Source organism: Montipora capricornis, chromosome 4 (genome assembly GCF_036669925.1).
Source record: "Montipora capricornis isolate CH-2021 chromosome 4, ASM3666992v2, whole genome shotgun sequence".
Taxonomy (NCBI): Eukaryota; Metazoa; Cnidaria; class Anthozoa; order Scleractinia; family Acroporidae; genus Montipora; species Montipora capricornis.
This window is the reverse complement of record NC_090886.1, coordinates 1,561,140-1,579,021: the sequence shown is the minus strand read 5'-3', so window position 1 is coordinate 1,579,021 and position 17,882 is coordinate 1,561,140. Positions and strand designations below refer to the sequence as shown.

Below are 17,882 nucleotides of genomic sequence, written 5' to 3'. Positions count from 1 at the left end.
GGCCACTGCGCCTCCCTTTCAGCTAAGCGTGACATAAAATGTGCCACCAATACAGCTTGAGCTTTGGTATACATTTGTTTCTAGTTTGTGAACAAATATAAGCTTTAAAATAATTGTGTGCATTCCACTGATATTGATATGATTCAGTGAAAAGTCTTTGAGCACATCGTTTTTCGGGGTTTGCTGTAATTTTGTTGCCAATGCTTTCATCTTGAAAGAGGTGTTTCGGCGGGGACGGAGAGTTACATATTGGGCGATGGAAGTGACACACGAGCGGATTATTGAAGCGCATCGAAGATTCGAAAACGCGAAATGGCGACTTGATCTAGAAAACAAACGGGCTGGAGAGAAAATCAAATGGATTATTTCACACAATGAGCAAATTCGCGCGTATCAAGATCGGTTGAGAATCATGAACGAAATATCAAGAGAAAAAGCCGACAAATTGCGGCTGGTTTACAGAAGGATTGAGTTACAAGGGCAGATTTTAACCATGAAAGAAGGATTAAAGAGAGCTGTGGAATTGACATCAAGAGCACAAAAGAGAGTTCACAGAGTTTACGAGGGTTTGGAGAATATGAGCTTTGAGAGATGGGAATTTGGAATAGAAACCTTTGAAAATAATTCCGTGTTTGAGGGCAGTTCCGATGAAATGGAAGATTACGCGCATAGTTCGCACGAAAAAACAAGATATGAGAACTTGATATTGAATTGTCTCGAGAAGGCCAATACGCGTATCCAAATCGCCAACGACAAGTGTGTCAGTTTAGAGAAACGAAAACGAGAGTTAATCATGGAGATTGAAGATTGTAACAAGAAAAAGGGTGCCGTAAAAGCCCGTCTTGCCAGCAAGGAGAAAGGTCAAAATGCAAGTTTGAAACTTTATTTTGTGGAATTTGGAGCGATATAGTGGCGTAAAGAAAACTGTCTGATATTCTTCAAACTGAACAAGAATTAATAATTTAATATGCCCTTCTTCAAGGCAAGATCAATGTATAGCGTAGAAGTCAAGAAGCCTTTGCCATCCGTAAAACTGATACATTCATTAATTAAACAAGTATCTGGGCGTGGCCAGTGGAGCGAGAATACGGGGGAGCTTTGCGTTATTCTTTTCGGCGATATTTCGAGTAACAAAATGCTTTTTACCTTTGAAAGGGAAACGTTTCAATTCATGAAACTGTGCATCCGTTTTTTTTCCCTATGGTCTGGGAAAAATGTTCAAATAACGGGTTTTGAGAGTTTTCACAAATAGATTTCCGCAGGAGCCCATGAGTAGGAGCTTGCCTCTCTCATACACGTTCTTATGAGTCAACCTTTGCCCGTATCTTTCTATTTTTAGAACGCCACGACTTCCTCGGCTCTGCACGCACTGTTTTAAAAGGCCAATCAGAGTAAAGTCATTGTCTAACGAAGACAAATGAAGCAGTAAAACTGTATTTAAATCATGCAAATTTATGCAAATAGAAAGATACGCGCAAAGGTTGACTCAAAGATCTACTGCATATGGAGGCTCCTAGTAATGGGCTCCTGATTTCCGGCGAACCTGACAAGTTTTTGGGGCTTTGAGTAAGAGGCCCAAGGAATCAAGCGTAAAACATTCCGCTTTCATCCTAGCCTGCTCACAAGCTCTCTCTCTCTCTCTCTCTCTCTCTCTCTCTCTCTCTCTGCGGTGGGATTCTACCCCCATCCAAAGTCCCTCGGAGAGCCTGCTCGCAAGCTACTTTCACCCCAGTTAGGATACTCTACCAAGGAGTTAACAAAGACAAAATAAAATTGAACAACATGTGTCATAAATAGATGCATTTTCTTTATTTAAAACAATTCACATTCAATGTACACATTCATTTTCTTTTCTTCCCAGCTTTTTTCCCTTTCTTTTCTTTTCCCTTCTGGCTTCTTAAATCCTTCTTCATCCTTGGATCCACCATTTTGTAAGGTCCTTTTATTCCAGCTGGTCTCTTAATTCGTTTAGCAGCTGAAGGACGAAACAAATAAAGGGCAACATTGGCGAATATAAACAACCTAAAGCTATCAATACGAGATTTTCAATCACTAAAGCAAAGGGCAACCTCAACAGATTATGGCGATTGGGAACAATTTCTACCACTGTATAAAACTAAAAATGACAGGCGAGAGAAAGAAAGAGAGAGAGTGTGCTTGGTTGTAGAGAAACCTTTTCCAGTCTTCGAACCAAGGCGCTATCACTCTTCCCTTCTTGCCGTCTTGAATCTCGAAGGAGAAAAGAGGACACTAGGAACAAGTTTGCATTTGTGGCCAACGATGCTTACATTGCAAAGATGTTGCTTACATAGATGTTACAGTGCGCAAAGTTTGCTGAGATCGCTGAAAAAAGCTCCTTTCTGCAACCTGTCTCGCACATTGTGTTGCACTGGGCAATGTCACGCAATGGCGATGCACGATAAGAAGCTGGAACAATTGCACAGTGAAACAGCGCAAATTAGTTCGAAAGGAAAGACGCGAGCATTGCGCGTGCTCCTACGACAACAACAACAACAATAGAAACACGACTTCGTGAAGACTATAAAACCGAAAGAACGTACCTTGAGATTTCTTTGCAACCACGTACTTGACCTCTTTTGGTTTTCCCTTAAGAACCGCCTTTTTATATAAACTGGAATTTAAAAAACAATCAGAATGTAATCGAATGTCTGTCTGGTTTAGTGCTCTAAAACCCAGCAAATTTTCGTATTTCCGCGAACGCCGCGCGCATTAATATAGGAGACAGTCGTGCGGTGTTCATACGAGGATACATTACCCCTTACTAATCTTATTTTTTCGGGTTGTACCGCAAGTTTGTGTTGGTGGGTCTTTGTATCAAGCAAGACAAAGAAAATTTCAAACTGAATTTAGCAGGCCGCACTGTAGAATACGGCCTTTGGGCTGAGTTGACCAATCAATCATAGCGCAGATATTACTTGAGAGGCATAAGGATTTGTAATAATCCACTTCAAGTTTAAAAAGGCCGCTATGAAAAAATACAAAAGACGCAATTATACAGGATAAACCTCGTTTTGAGGTCTAACAATAAGAATTTTCACAATTGATGGCGGGTGCTGTTTTCTTTAGTATTTCAAGTTTTACGCCTTTATTTGTGACTAACTTACTATCAACAGAAGACTGTGCCTTTTATCATATTTTTATCCACGTAAATTCAAACCTGGACTACTTAATGGTAATCTAAACTAAGGGCGCGTTTTCTTTTATCCACAATTCTGGAATAAGAATGGTTGGTACGGAATGTTTGGAATAATTCGGGTGTCTGCATAAAAAAACGCCCGTCGAGATGCGCGGTCCTGGGAAGAGTAAACACTGCGTAACAAATATGGCGGCCGACGAAAAGGCTGCCGTTATCGCAGCAATTTTCCTTGTAAATAAACAGGAGGAAGAAAATAGGGAGACTGTTTTGGATTTGCCGAATGTTTTGGCAGTCCTATATACAAAAGAAGAGGAGTCACATCTCTCGAATCACGGGCTATGCAGACAATGTTGTTCCCGCATATGAAAAAATCGTCCTGCTTTTGGTAAAAAGAAATTAGAAGCAATGTTTCATTGTGTCCAAAAGTGTAACCTGATTTTTTCTCCTGTAGAGACGTATTTGAATCCGCAGCGCTCATCTCGCCGTCCGCCATCTTGGATCTTCATTCGCAACATTCTCTTCATTCTGCCCATAGGAGCAGAATAGATCAAATGGCGTTCTGTCCATTCTGGAATAGGAATGCGGAATATAAAAACGCACGCATTTTACATTCTGGCCATTCTCATTCCAGAATTGTGAATATAAAAAAAAACGCGCCTTAAGTTGCACACCGACCAGTGCCATTTTCACACCAAATTTTGACGACAAGCTTTTCAAATTTTTAATGCCCACAACACACCAGCTGCAAACCAAGCACAATGAATGCTTACCTTCTTATCTGATTCATTTTTTCCTTTTCCGAGACGTCCACTGTATCACAAATTGCCTCTGCCTTTTTACGGGCTTTCTCAAGTAGCTTCATTCTCTAAGGAAGGAGTAAACACCATGCAAAATAATTATTGCCAACAAAGAAGTCAAATACTAAACGGCATAAATTTGAACTTTAAAAGAAAAAACAGGAGGGGGCGACCTCTACGAACAAAATGAAGGTGGGATTGACTCGGAAGTCCTCTCGCACGATCCCCAATACAATTCAAAATTCAGAGGTACGATATGTTTTGAAATTTCCCAGAATTGGACGTTCTCGCTGAAAGATTTATGGAGATAAATTAAGTTTAGTTATGAAAAACTACGTTCCGTTTTGAGCACTCTTGTTAAGTTTTGTTTTATACTTTGCACGTCCTTTTAAAATAACCAGCAAACTGCTGTCGGTCATTTGTGTTGTAATTTTACATGCTAGCAATTTGCTAAAAACGTTAAACTTTCCTTTTTAAATCATACGAGTGGCGTCAGCCGTGCAGCTTCCCTTTAATAAAGCACGCTGTTTTAACCAATCAGAACTTGCGTTATATCATAACTTTATTATGAAATAAAAGTATACAATGAATATGTCTTTTGAAGTGCAGGTTATACACCTTATTCCAAAATGGCCGCCACTTTAGTATTCTTTTGTTTGATTGCAAATTGGCCCTTTTGGCCTCGTTCAAAGTAAAACATTCTTTTCACTTTTGCATTTGAAAGCGAGGCCAAAAGGGCCAATTTGCTATCAAACAAAAGAACACTAAAATGGCGGCCATTTTGGAATAAGGTGTACGGACGAAATGGAGAAGTGATCATAGGTTCGAATCCCGTTAGAGCCACGTGAATTTTTCAGGTGTCTATAAGAGACAACTGCTTAAATTGTCCAGTTAATGGCGATGATCACTTCTCCGTTTTGTCTATAATTTTATTATAATAGTAATTTGCGTCCCTTTCTTAAGATAATGACACTAGGTCTAAGGATAGGTTATCTATTAATAAAGTCAATCTCGAGTTGACTACGAGGGCCTTTTTCTATAAGGGGGCTACCCTATTTAATGGTTGTATGTGGTTTTGTTAATAGAATGGCTGGCTACTTTTATTGATTATAATTATGTAATGTATTCCAGTTACGGATTTAATTAATGTTTTGTTTTGGACCCAGGACCCATATTGATAGCAGTTTTTATAACTGAATTGGTCATCCTGTTTAAACATATTATTATTATTATCATTATTATTATTATTATTATTATTACCAATTCAAAGGTATTTTTGCGCGGTATACTGACTATGCAGTAAAAGCAGATCTTAACAAGTGTTATTGAAATCCAAAAAGAAAATAATTTGGGGGTAACCACGCATTTTTCGGAGATAATTAATCAACAATATTTCTAAAAATCTTTAAAATACAAAGCAATGTATAGCGTTCTTTTCCAAGTCGAAGCTGAATTATCTCTGAAAATTGAGTGGTTACCCCCAATTTTCTTTTTGGATAACAAGAGCACTTGCTAAGTTTGGCTCTCTCCGCATAGTTTTGAACCGCCGCACTGTCCGCAAAAAAATATCTCTGTATTAATAAGCACTACCCATAGGAAATCCGAGTATCTCGAGATGCGCAGAACGTATGCGCAATAGCAATAGTAGGTACCGTCCTTAATTAAACCCCTGATTGTATTCAATTAAGAGATAACATTGGATCACTAACGACACTAGACCGAAGCGTAAAAATGTAGGGTCTTTGAAATGTAACCTTTTAAAGCTACATTCAATATTTTTCCAAACCAGCGAGCTGATCAACCTATACATGTACTTTGTCAACCGAGTTGCAATGCATTACTTACCTTTGTTTAAATGCTACCACGTTTTAAGTTTTTTTTTCCTTGACTCAACAAACCCAATAAGACCATGGCCAGACAATGAAACGACTCAAAAACATACCTTATGTTTTTTTCGAGCTTTAGCCTCTGCGATTTTTTTTATCGGTCGGGCATTGATCTCCTTCATTCTCCCGCGGTATTGTGCAACAATCTCCTTGGAAACTGGAAGCTGTCTCAGGTAATGCTTTGCTTCATCTTCTATGAACCAATCAGGAAGACTCTCGTCATTAAAAGCCCATCTGAAAACACAAAGAAAAAAATTACCCTGAAATTTTTCTAATGAAGAAAATACTTGCTCGTGATTGCTTTTCTTTGTTATCGATTGAATATGGGAATCTTTCCTGACGTCAATATTACATTTTGCAATATTACATTTTACAAATGGACTTCAAAGGTTAAAAGAACTTGTAAAAATACGCATTCTCTTCAATTTTAAAGCTCTAAGGTTGAATAATCAGCGGAATGTTTGCCATCAAACAATGGCAAATAACTGTGTGGCGTAAGTGCTGATAGATAGATTTAACTTTGCATTTACGGCAGACGGCGAACGTGAAACTGAAATTGGCGTTTTGCCAAACATCAAAGAAACTGGTCTGATTTTAGCTCCTTTTTTTGCCCGTTATCTACAAATGTCGGGCAACTTCTAAAACGAGAGAGAAAAGCGGTTAGAATAAGATAATTTTCATGCTTTTATGACAAGCAACAGCCTGCCGTTTGACGTTTCCCGTTTCACATTTCCCGTTTCATGGAAACGCGATCATAAATCTCTGTACTGACCCATACATTCCGTGCACAAGTTTGATTCTTCAGACCAAAATTGCACGGAGAAGACCTGGTGCATGTGACTCAATTTTCAGACATTAATGATTATACATTTTAAATATTCAAAGCTGATTTCTTGAAAGATCAACAATACTTCCTTGAAGATATGTTGTACTTTTTCTGTCTTTTTGAAAATTGTATCTATTATATCGTTTGTAACATGTATCAATTCCCTTGGCCTTCGTAACCTTGTTAGTTTTGTAACTTTTTTTTTTCTTGTTTGTTTAGTATTTGTAAATGTTAAGCGCCCGTTTCTTTCTTTCGGTTTTAACCTAACACTTGTACCGTATTATATTTTTTTGCTGTTGTATAAAGTAGACAAAAAAATAAATAAAATACAAAAAATACAAAACAAAGGCCGAGGCAAAGATTCCTGAGGTTTTTTTTTCATCTGAGGTGGATTACGAGGCGCTTTCGTTCCCGGAGTCTGCAGCTCATTTTGGTCAGCACCGAGAGAAACGACTTCCGTTAGGATCCAAATCATGCGCAGTTGCAACGGGACAATCTTTGTTTTTAATTCCTAATTTCCGAGACTGCGATCAAAGACAGAAGTCCGTGATTCGCAGAATTCCTGGTTGAAACCAGGCAGAGGGCATTATTCTTGGAAATTACCGGAACAGTTACAGCCCGTGGGAACGAGAATAACTTGTACTGCAATCTTATAAGGATTGCTGACACGACATTGCCTTAGGGAGCGATCGCGTATATTTGTCTCTCCAGTACAGTATGTACGCGCTTTAACTCCTTACCGGTGATAGCCGGAATCAATAATATCCCTCTTATCTTTGCACGAGAACGCCATTTTGTGCCCCAGTGCTAAGCCCTCTGGAGTAAGATTCTGCAAATATTTGGCTGTCAACCGACAAAAACACTACGTAAATGCACAATTGCAAAAACAGCAACAACAAAAATAGTTTATTTGCACCACACGTAAATAGATAACCATGAAATAAATAACAGTCATATTAAAGGACTTAAAAGTATTCAGACGAAATGTACAGTTGATAAATGAGCAACTGGGAATCAATGATGGCTTGAAGTGTATGAGCATGATCAATATTCAGTACGCTGGCTAACAATGGCGATTCGTTGAAAGCAAGATTCACGTCACAACGTTAATGAAGTAGTCGGAGGAGCAAACCTGAAGACCCTTCACGTAAATGGCGCAATATTTCAATAACAATGATTAGACACCTTTAACTCTCATGTGAAGCTTTACAAACAGAATAATTTTTCACTCTAATGTGCTGGATAGAATGTTTAATTACTTCTGGGACAAATAAGGGTACCATTAATGAAAAAGGACTCCACTTGTGTCCAGAAACGCACGTAATAAGATGCAGGGGCCCGTTTCTCGAAAGTCCCGAAAGCTTTTCGGGCACGAAAAGCCATTTGTCAAACTGTCAACCGCTTTTTCAGCATAGCCGATCTTTTAACAAGTTTTTATGGTAGCAAAAAGCAAATTGACTGTGAAGTTTGACGACTTAAATCCTTTCTGTCTTTCTTTCTGAGATACAAAGGAAATTGTGACACACGAAAATGGCCCGAAAAGCATCGGGACTTTTGAGAGAGGGGCCCGTTCCTCGAAAGTCCCGAAACTTGTTACCTTGAAATCATGTTAAAAGATCGGCTTTCCGGAACAAGCGGTTGACAAATTTCACGAATGGTTTTTCGGGCCCGAAAGATTTTCGGGACTTTCGAGAAACGGGCTCCAGGCCCGATTTTAACAACAATGCAACACCGTCGAAGAGCCTCTTGAATTCCAGGATCATGATCAACATGATCAAAAATTAAAAGAGAAAATAGAGAAAAAATTCTGCTTTACATAGATGCCGTGTGCGTTTAGTCGTTTCAGACGAAGAAATCGCGACAACCATTTCGAAAAAATTGAAGCGATTTTGCTTGCCGCAATTCAGGGGACAAGCTGTTCCAGATAACCGCACCATTATAGCTAAAGCTATTTTTCAGGAAATTGGTGCGGGGCAATGGAACAGCTAGTTTGTTTTCAGAGTTCCTGAAATTATAAGGTGGGTCATATTTAGTGAAAAGAGAACCAAGATAGTGTAATGTGTAAGGGCTAGTGTTAGTTTTTGGTGAAGGTAAATGCAGCTGTTTCTCTCTACTTGAGGACCGCAGTTAAAGGGACACTTTGTGATGTTACTTGTCTGTATTCTCAGACGCGAGTGGGGAGTGGGGAAGAGCAAGAGGACACTTCGTGACGCTTATTGAAATCATAGAGCATCTAATCGCGTGCATCTCTGGACAAACCACAACTGGATCTCCATTTATTAGTGGAAATAGCAATCTATTCATCCGTGGCTAGCAATGTTTCCGTGGCGCCGAAGCATTTCCGCCTTGATGATCTTTAGAGCTATGCCAAGGGGGAAGGGAGGGATACCCCTAGAATGTCCAGCCGTGCAAGGCGAGATCAAGCGTAAGGGCTGGTGCCTAATCCTGCCCTATCATGATTGTCAACAAGTGGAGAAGGAAATGGTAACGGATGACGAATAACTAAAAAAATTGTGCTTTTACAAGACTTGCTGCTATTTTTGCCTTACCTTTATCCTCAACTGGTACAATCTCGATGTCATTTTGCTTAGTTTTTTTCGTTTGTTTCTGTGGTTGCCTCTTTGTTTCTTCTTCCCTTTCCGCGACCCTGTCGCTTTCACCGTCGCTGCTGTGGTTTTCTTTCCTTTTCTCGTCATTCCAGCGAACTTTTTTCGAATGCTTGGTTTTTTCTTCTGCTTCTCGTTTTATTCCATTCTGCCCAACGGCAGACAGAGGCGGCCCAGAGTTCTTTTCTATTAAAACAGCCAACCAAAACAGTCAACTACCAAAGAAGATTCGAGTTTCCTTTTCTCCTGATAGCTTTTGCCGCCATGGAAACAATAAAATAGAGTCTTTCATTGAGATGTAATGTTTACTTACAAAGAGTAGAAGCTTCCAGAAAACACTAAGACTTACTAAAGCAATGATGCTTTGGCTCGTGACAACAGACGCCAGCAAACAATCAAATAAGCCAGTTCTTCGTGCGAGAAAACTCGAGACTGAGAGTTTTATTTCTGATTGGCTGGCAACATGGCGCGAAAACGAAAGGTGGCGATGTGAAATCGTAGCAATCGGAAATTTACTTTTGACAATCTTTAACTTGCCCTCGTTTATGAAACATGCGCAGATTATTGTTGAAGAGAAAGTTTCAGGGTTTTTTCTTTTAACACAGCAGAATAGAAACATTCACCTAAAATAGTTCCTCCTTGGTTTTTGTATTCCTCAACCATTTTTGAAATCTCCACGTCTTCGTCAGCTTCATTTTCAAGACCTTTGAAGACATCCTGCACGAGACAGTTAAAGAAATGATTCATAAAATAAGTTTAAGCACGTTTTGAAATACGTAGAAAAAAGGCCTGGAGATTAAAAAAACACTGGCTCTCAGATGCTATTTATTTTTATTTATTTTTATTTATTTGCTGTCAAAACATACCAAGAAATACCTTTTCAAACCACATATTAGCTCTGGTTGTGAGGGAGACGTTAGGTTCTAGCTCTACTAACAGTGGGTTCTTTTCTCTATAATAAAATAAAAAAGATCAAAATATATAATAGTTTCCCTTGGCCCTGGTTATTGCACTAAAAATGGCTCAACTCTCTCAAAACAACAAAGTGAAGTTCAGTTACCCAAACCGTTGTGTTTTATTGGTTGATTCCATGTCCCTATCTTCATCATTAAATGCTAACTCTTCATCATCCTCATCATTTTCATTCCCTTCAGTGCCACTTTCACTATCATCATGACTCTCCTCCGAGTCTGATTCCAGTTCAAGACCTTCTTTATTGTCCTCTTCTTCGTCTTCGAACTCCATTCCAGCATTGTATTCATTATCCACACTTTCCAGATGCTGTGATATATTGTAAAATGAATAATAAAATACAAAATTTATCAGAAAGGTGACCAGGACAAAAATGCACTATAAGGTCACATTATGTATCTCACTTTGAAAATCTGGTGTTTTGTTAGGGCTGATTTACACGGTACGATTTTTGTCGCACGCGACAAGCTTACGGCAGGCCCACGACATGACTTGCGATTGTCGTGTACGTCAGAAAAAATGTCATAGCATTTTAAAACAAGTTTTTAAACGCTGCAACAATCATCAGCTATGTTGTAGGCCTGTGGTAAGCTTGTAGCATGCGACAAAATTCGTACCGTGTAAATAGGCCCTTAGAGTATCCCTTTGTTTACCTTGGCTGGTGAAAATGGGTTTCTTCCAAAACAGTTAACTGAAAAAACTTCACTTAAAGGAAACATAGGTTCGACCATTTCAACTAAAACTTGCAAATCGTTATGACATCTACGTTAGGAGAACTCTGACTGGGGAAGACTCGGCTGAAAAGGAAACATAGGTTCGACCATTTTTGTATACTACTTCCCCACCGACGCAGCACCACAGTTTCTTTAGAAACTACCCCCTTCATTCATTTGAAAAGGAAACTTAACTATTAGAGGGTAACGTGAAGTGCTAGTTTTCTACCCATATGAACCATGTGAGCTTTAGCCCTACCCATGGAAATAGGCCCACACAAGGACAGAGAAAAACTCTGACCAGGGACTGGGTGGTCATGGCCGGCGTTTGCAAAAACGTGGCCCTTCCTTGAAAAGGAAACTACTGTTCAGTTGATAATAATGAAGTTTGGATTCATACAAACCTGTTTACTTTTTATGTTTGCCAAAGAAAACATTGCACCATCGCATTCTATGTCGTTTCTGTCCTCAGGCAAAATCATTTTCAGACTCATTTTCTCCTGCAATTTTTGCCTCTGTTGCCGAACTTTCTTCTTTTGCCTTGTTCAAAAAAGGTTCAATAAAAAAGTACAACAAAACTTTAAATACTATTGCAATGTCTTCAATGGCTACAAGTCATTTGGAATGAGTTGCAAAGAAAATACAAGTTTAGAAAAAGCTAAGTGAACAGAGAAATGTTTGATACACAAATGATGTAATTTTGTATTTGGGGTTTGGAGAGAGGGGTCCTTTTGCTACATTTATAAAGGCACTGTTATCCCTTGCAAAGGAAAGCTCTATTTGCTGAAACTTTCTCTCAACATTTCCGTTAATTGTAAGAAGCTAATGAAATGCAGATAGACAAAGAGTCACTTTCTTGGTTTCCTGGAGGTGTTCACTTCTAATGGAGTACAACAATACCTTTTCATAAGGGCATTCTCTTCTTCTTTAAGTCCTTCAATTCTCTTTTCCAGTTTTTCCTGAAAGAGTAATGCATTAATGTATCGGAATTCAGAAAAAACTAAGAGGTGATTCAACCAAAATATTCAATCAGAAATTTTGGACATGTGCAAAACAAGATACACGTCTGTCTTTAGAAGTGTCAAAAAGTCTCCCCTTTCCTCTCTCCTTACCTCCAACAGTAACATGAACCATCTTGAGTTCCATTAACTCTACTAAACCCTAACCTACAAATAACCCTAGTGCTTCTTTACCACAACCTTCTGATTACTAGTTAGCATATATAGGAGGCAGTGTGACCCAGTGGCCCAGTGGTTAGGGCGCTTGCCTTGAGATCCGGATATCGCGGGTTCAAGACCTGCTCTGACCACTAGTTGAATTTCATTTGTTCCTGGTACTCCCTGGCTCAACCTCCCAGCCGCACTGGTTTGCTTCCGGCCAGTTGTTGTTCTGTTCCGTCGTTTCGTTAATTGTGTTTCATTGGCCCTGAAAAGCCCCTACGGGGAGCGGTCAATTAAGTTTGTTTTTTTTTTTAATGTATAGGGGACTTGTTAAAGGTAAATTTATTGTCCCACTATGCTGCTAAGATTCAAATTGTCAGAATGGAGCATTTTGTTATTGAGTTTGCAAGATGGTATAATTACGTTAACACAGTGAATGACACAAAGAGATGAACCCAGTATTCTTTGGATGGTGACACTAGGATACTTGAAAATTGCCTTTTTATACTGCTAGGATTCAAATTTTCAAAATGGAGTAATTTTGTTATTTCAGTGAAGGAGATGTTAGATGTTAACCCCAGTGAATCAAACAAAGGGATGCAGTATTTCAATGGTACCATCTGACACTCTTCTTCATTACAATTGTGAGAAAACGATTGTTGTTGTAAACAGATAGTTTGCACTTGGACGTAATGACATACCTTGTGGCATTTATCAAGATCAAGTGTCCTCACCTATTTTTAGACTTGAGTGGCTTAACTGTTTCCATATTCTTTCATTTACATGTAAATCACTCTCAGGTCTTATCATTTGCTTCCACCCAAGTTTTTAAAAACATTATTTTCCAACATCCTGTGGTATGCATTTAGCAAAATTATTTCGCAGTTGGTTGCATACAATATAACATTTGGAAGAACAAAAACTGCATGTTTGATTATTTTCTGAAGATATCTGACCTCTTCATTTTCTTTGGCAACTTCACTGTCTTGATCAGCACTGTAAGTGAAATAAAATGATTTAAAGGGAACCTTCGCTCTTGCTACAGAATAAGTTTAAAACCAAAGGAAACTGTTTGCAAACAATTTGTTTGAAATTTGTTTTTCAAACAAAATTTTAAAATCACTTATTTTCACTTTCAAATTTTGCCGGCGCAACCATCTTAAATAATTGTGATGTGTTACAGTTGCCCTACTGTTCTGACACAAAGAGCTTTTGTCTAATAGCAATAGGGCAACCGTGACATGTCACATATATACAAGATGTCAGTGCCCGCGAAATTTGAAAACAAAAATAAGCGATTCTAAAACTTATTTATTTCGGTCATACAAACTCTTTCTTTGAAAATACTCAAGACTGACTTGACTGTAACGGTTATTAGCTGTGATTTAAAGTTATTTTTTTGTTGAAGTGGAGGTTCCCTTTACGAACTTAAGCAAGGAGCCATACATGTAAGTCTGAGTACTTGTGTAACTTTGCATTTGCAAGTTTTCTGCAACCCTGGCGTAGGTATATTTAGTTTTTCACCCCCCTCCACTCCCCCCTCCTCCTGCAACCAGTTATGGGACTGGGTCCCATTAGCTTCTCAGGCACCTCCCCCATGATGATGAGTTCAACTGTACACAAATTGGACATTCAAGTTAATTAGTAAAAACTAATGTTTAGATTATTATTGTTATTATTATTGTATGATCCAATGCAGTACAGAAAGTAGTGGATAAAGAAGAATTAAACAATAGATTTTATTTATTTCAATTTTTCCAAGAGCACTGCAAACAATTTTTACCATTACTGACCTTGAATTTTTATTTTCTTGCTTAACAAACTCCTTGCGTAATGTTCTATGCCAGCTTAAAAGACCCCTGAAATTTTATAAAAGGAAAAAGTAAACCACTCTCTACTTCAACCTGAGAAATTTAGAGGTATTTTAGACAAATTTGAAATAACAGAATGCTAAAATGTCATTTGTAATTGTAATAATAGCCTGGTTTGTACATGATATTTGGCATAAACACTCTTCAAAACCATCCCAAATTTCACTCGTGTAATGGCTCGTGAAATTATATGTATAATATGATCAAAAGTACTTTGATGTATTTACATGTAGGCCAAATATAACTACAAATCAAATGCCCACATCAATTAAAGGAAAACAGATTTTCAAAAAGTGAAAAATTACCGGTATTAGTTTTGATAATCATGAGGATGCAAAATATTGTGCGCCTTTGTGCTAAAGTTAAAGGATTCACCAACTTGACAAAAATGTACAATGTAGACAAAAACGCCTGAAGTGAACATTGCACCCCTCACAGCCAGCACCAAAAGTTTCAGTAAATAAAACAAACAAAATTATCATCTGTTACGTTTTGATCATTACTGTTAACATACTTTATATCTGACTTTCCCAGGACTTTTATATCCTTGACAGATTCTTTAATATCATCAGTGGTCATAACATGCTCTTCATACTTTTTGTCATCAAAGACAATCTAAACAAATTAAAGCAAAAGGCAAGCCAGTAAATTAAATTAACAATTATTCGCCAAAGGCGAATTGATTATCGGTGAATATATTCACCGATAAACACTGAGCCTGAGGCGAATAAATCTTTTCGTAAAACCACACAGGCAATTATTTCAAAACAGAGAAGAACAAAAACATTTCCACGCGACATCATCTTCACTTCCAGTCGCACAACGACTACTGGCAGCCATTTTGTCCATCGAGGTGATTATCGGCTGATAATCCGAGATAGCGAGCCAATGAGAGCACGCAATTTTGTATAATCACCCGTGTATTTATACTACTAAATTAGAATTCCACAAATGGGACAGTGGCTAAATAAGCTAAACTAACCTCATTTATTTCACTTAATACTTCTAGGGGACGTTCCGTTTGGAGAAAGTCAGATACTTTGGCGGATTGGAAAAGGGTGTAGTCACCTTCATTGTATCCTTCGGCTCGAGTCTTCTTTTGTTTCTAAGAACAAAAAGAGAGAAAGGTCATAGCATTCCTAACCTACTCTATGGATTCCACTATTGTAAAATAGTATGAAACCTTGAAAAAGTCTGTACATTAAACAGAAAGGTCGGTATAGTGAGAGACAAGATATGAAATACTGTGTATTTAAATGGAAAATATGAAGTGATTTCAAAAGAGAGTACAATGCTCAGACTGTCGTCATATATCCATGGCAATCTTGGCCTGGATCCCTGAAATCTTATCAAACATTTTTGAGATCACAGATATGGACACATGTAGTTGCTGCTTGCTATACTAGACAGTAATATTGTTATGTCTCATAAAGTACATGCACAATGAGTGGCCAATTTATGTAATAACAGGCCCTGAGCCTGCTAAATTTAAAAGTTGGTTTCTGTTTCTTGATGCAAGGATCTAGAGATATAATAAATATCTTGCTAACCTTGATCTTTTACACTGTATTAAAAGTTACAGCTTCTTGTTTGCTTTTTCCATTAAATTAAACCTTGACTTGCATAATCAGATAGTAAGTATTTTAATACTTAAAAATAGAGAACTACCATTTCTTAGTAATGACCAGACAACAAGAAGCGACATAAAATGAAGGCATGTTAATACCATTTGTATGTCCTTCATCTGATAGAAAGCAACAAACTAAGTCTTATTCCTTCTGGTAACTATCAGCCAACAGGAATTTTCCATTGGATAATAGAAAACTCAGACATTTATTTGCTATAAACTTTCCACCTGGTGCTCCCTCTGTGCTTTCATGCCCCAATAGTTCTCAGATGCTTGCTTCACAAGCCATTATAACAAAGATCTGGCACCCAAGGTACATGCATTATCATTAATATTTTTACCTTTATTTGTAAAATGTTGATTGCCTTTTTGCCTTCAGGTTCCACTTCCTTGAAGATGTGCTTGGGATCCAAAAACTTAGGATCAATCTTGGCGGGAGCTATATAACCCTTTGGATAAAAATAGGATTGAGAGTTTGGTCTATAAATTTAGAATCCTAACATTATTATTGTTATTATTATTATTGTTATTGTTATTGTTATTGTTATTATTATTATTATTATTATTATTATTATATTATTATTATATAAATATTATTATTGCTGACATAATGGGTTACTCAAGGGCTTAATCGAATTTCACCAAAGACAATAGACCAGTTTCGATATATTAAAATTCAGCCGAAAACAAGACATCACCTCGAGGCTCTGGGGAAGAAACTCATGCAAATCCTTATATTAATTTTTTTATTCCCCAGAGCCTCAAGATGATGTCTTTTGTTTAGGACTGAATTTTAATATATCGAAATTGGTCTATTTGGTAAAACATTTCTTGGGAATTAATAAACATTCTGAGAAGAATATTCTAAAACAAAAAAATTTAACCAGTATTAGCTATAAAATTTTATCATCTTGGACAAAGTAGTCTTGAGAAAACTGTTGGCAATGACTGACGTTTCGACAACCTGAGAGGAAGTCATCTTCAGAGTCAAGTGATGGTTGGAAATTCAAAAACTCAGGATCAATCTTGGCAGGAGCTACTGTGTATAATGCTCAATAAATTAAATTTCAAACCCTCACTCAACTCTGAAGATGACTTCCATTCAGGTTATTGAAATGTCAGTCCCTGCCAACAGTCCTTCTCAGGACTGCTTTCACCCAGACGATCAAAATTCCATTGAGGTATGTAATTCTTTGGTTCAAACCATGTTCTACATGTATTTTAGTATTAGCTATCATTGTTATCATTGTCAAAGGCAAACATTTTGCATTTCTTATGCCATTCACACTGTTCTCATTCCATCTGTAGTAGCCTAAATATAGGTTTACAAGATGAAGGCTAAAATTATGTGTCAAAGCATGGCCACTCAACCTTCATTTGGACATAAGCAATGTAGGCCTGCTAATTACCGGTACCTGATCACATAAATAAGCGTGGATTAACATCAAGTGACCACCACACCTGGCATACCACAAAAATCTCTGCAGATTCGGACCGTGATGCCTGGGGCTTTGTGGAGTGAACTTTCTTGAAAAGTTGTTGGAAAACCCACAGTAGTGGTTGGTAATCTTTGGACCTGAAAACCTGCAATTGAATAGAGGCAGTTAAACAAAAAATGATAAAGTAAAAAAGAACAGTCATTCAAGACTGATTATTATACAGTGTGAAAAAGTTGGGGGTCTCCATGTTTGTTTTTAAGGTACTAATGTTTAAAGGCAAAATATAGGACATACATGTATTTAGATGGCTCTTTTGTTCCCATGGTGACCTATGACATCACATCAACAAGTTCATCTTGTTCAGAAAGTATTGCTGTTTCATTTGGTACCATAACATTGCCGTTTTGTTAAACAGTGTTGCGAGGTTGATCCTTCTAGTAAGACATTACCTCCAAATTGTTGAAACTAACCACCTTATATTAATGTCAACAGAAGATGAACATACACCTTATTCCAAAATGACCGCCATTGTAGTATTCTTTTGTTTGATTGCAAATTGGCCCTTTTGGCCTCATTCAAAGTTTAAAATTCTTTTAGGTTTTATGTTTGAAAGTGAGACCAAAAGGGCCAATTTGCAAGGAAACAAAAGAATATGGTATTAAAATGGCAGCCATTTTGGAATATGCATGAAACTGCATTGAAAAGTAGTTCTCCTTTATGGTATCATTTTGCACCCTGAAACAAGGGTAGTTTTTATAATACCACCACCTATTACAAACCAGTGTTAATGAATTTTTTTCCTCCCAAAATTTAAAAAAAAATGTATGG

At 37.7% G+C, this 17,882-nt stretch overlaps 1 protein-coding gene across 1 annotated transcript in view; it reads right to left on the bottom strand.

Moving 5' to 3' along the window:
- Positions 1 to 1,785: 1,785 nt before the first annotated feature.
- The window catches only part of LOC138044390 (pre-rRNA 2'-O-ribose RNA methyltransferase FTSJ3-like), a 21,390-nt gene continuing 5,293 nt past the window's right edge, over positions 1,786 to 17,882 (bottom strand). Inside the window, 17 exon segments of the mRNA XM_068890909.1 lie at positions 1,786 to 1,975; positions 2,562 to 2,632; positions 3,928 to 4,022; positions 5,897 to 6,074; positions 7,407 to 7,509; positions 9,216 to 9,458; positions 9,896 to 9,989; positions 10,149 to 10,224; positions 10,333 to 10,553; positions 11,362 to 11,497; positions 11,858 to 11,916; positions 13,074 to 13,113; positions 13,911 to 13,976; positions 14,503 to 14,603; positions 14,971 to 15,093; positions 15,957 to 16,064; positions 17,077 to 17,199. Coding sequence (XP_068747010.1) covers positions 1,842 to 1,975; positions 2,562 to 2,632; positions 3,928 to 4,022; positions 5,897 to 6,074; positions 7,407 to 7,509; positions 9,216 to 9,458; positions 9,896 to 9,989; positions 10,149 to 10,224; positions 10,333 to 10,553; positions 11,362 to 11,497; positions 11,858 to 11,916; positions 13,074 to 13,113; positions 13,911 to 13,976; positions 14,503 to 14,603; positions 14,971 to 15,093; positions 15,957 to 16,064; positions 17,077 to 17,199 — 1,971 coding nt within the window. The 3' untranslated portion in view covers positions 1,786 to 1,841.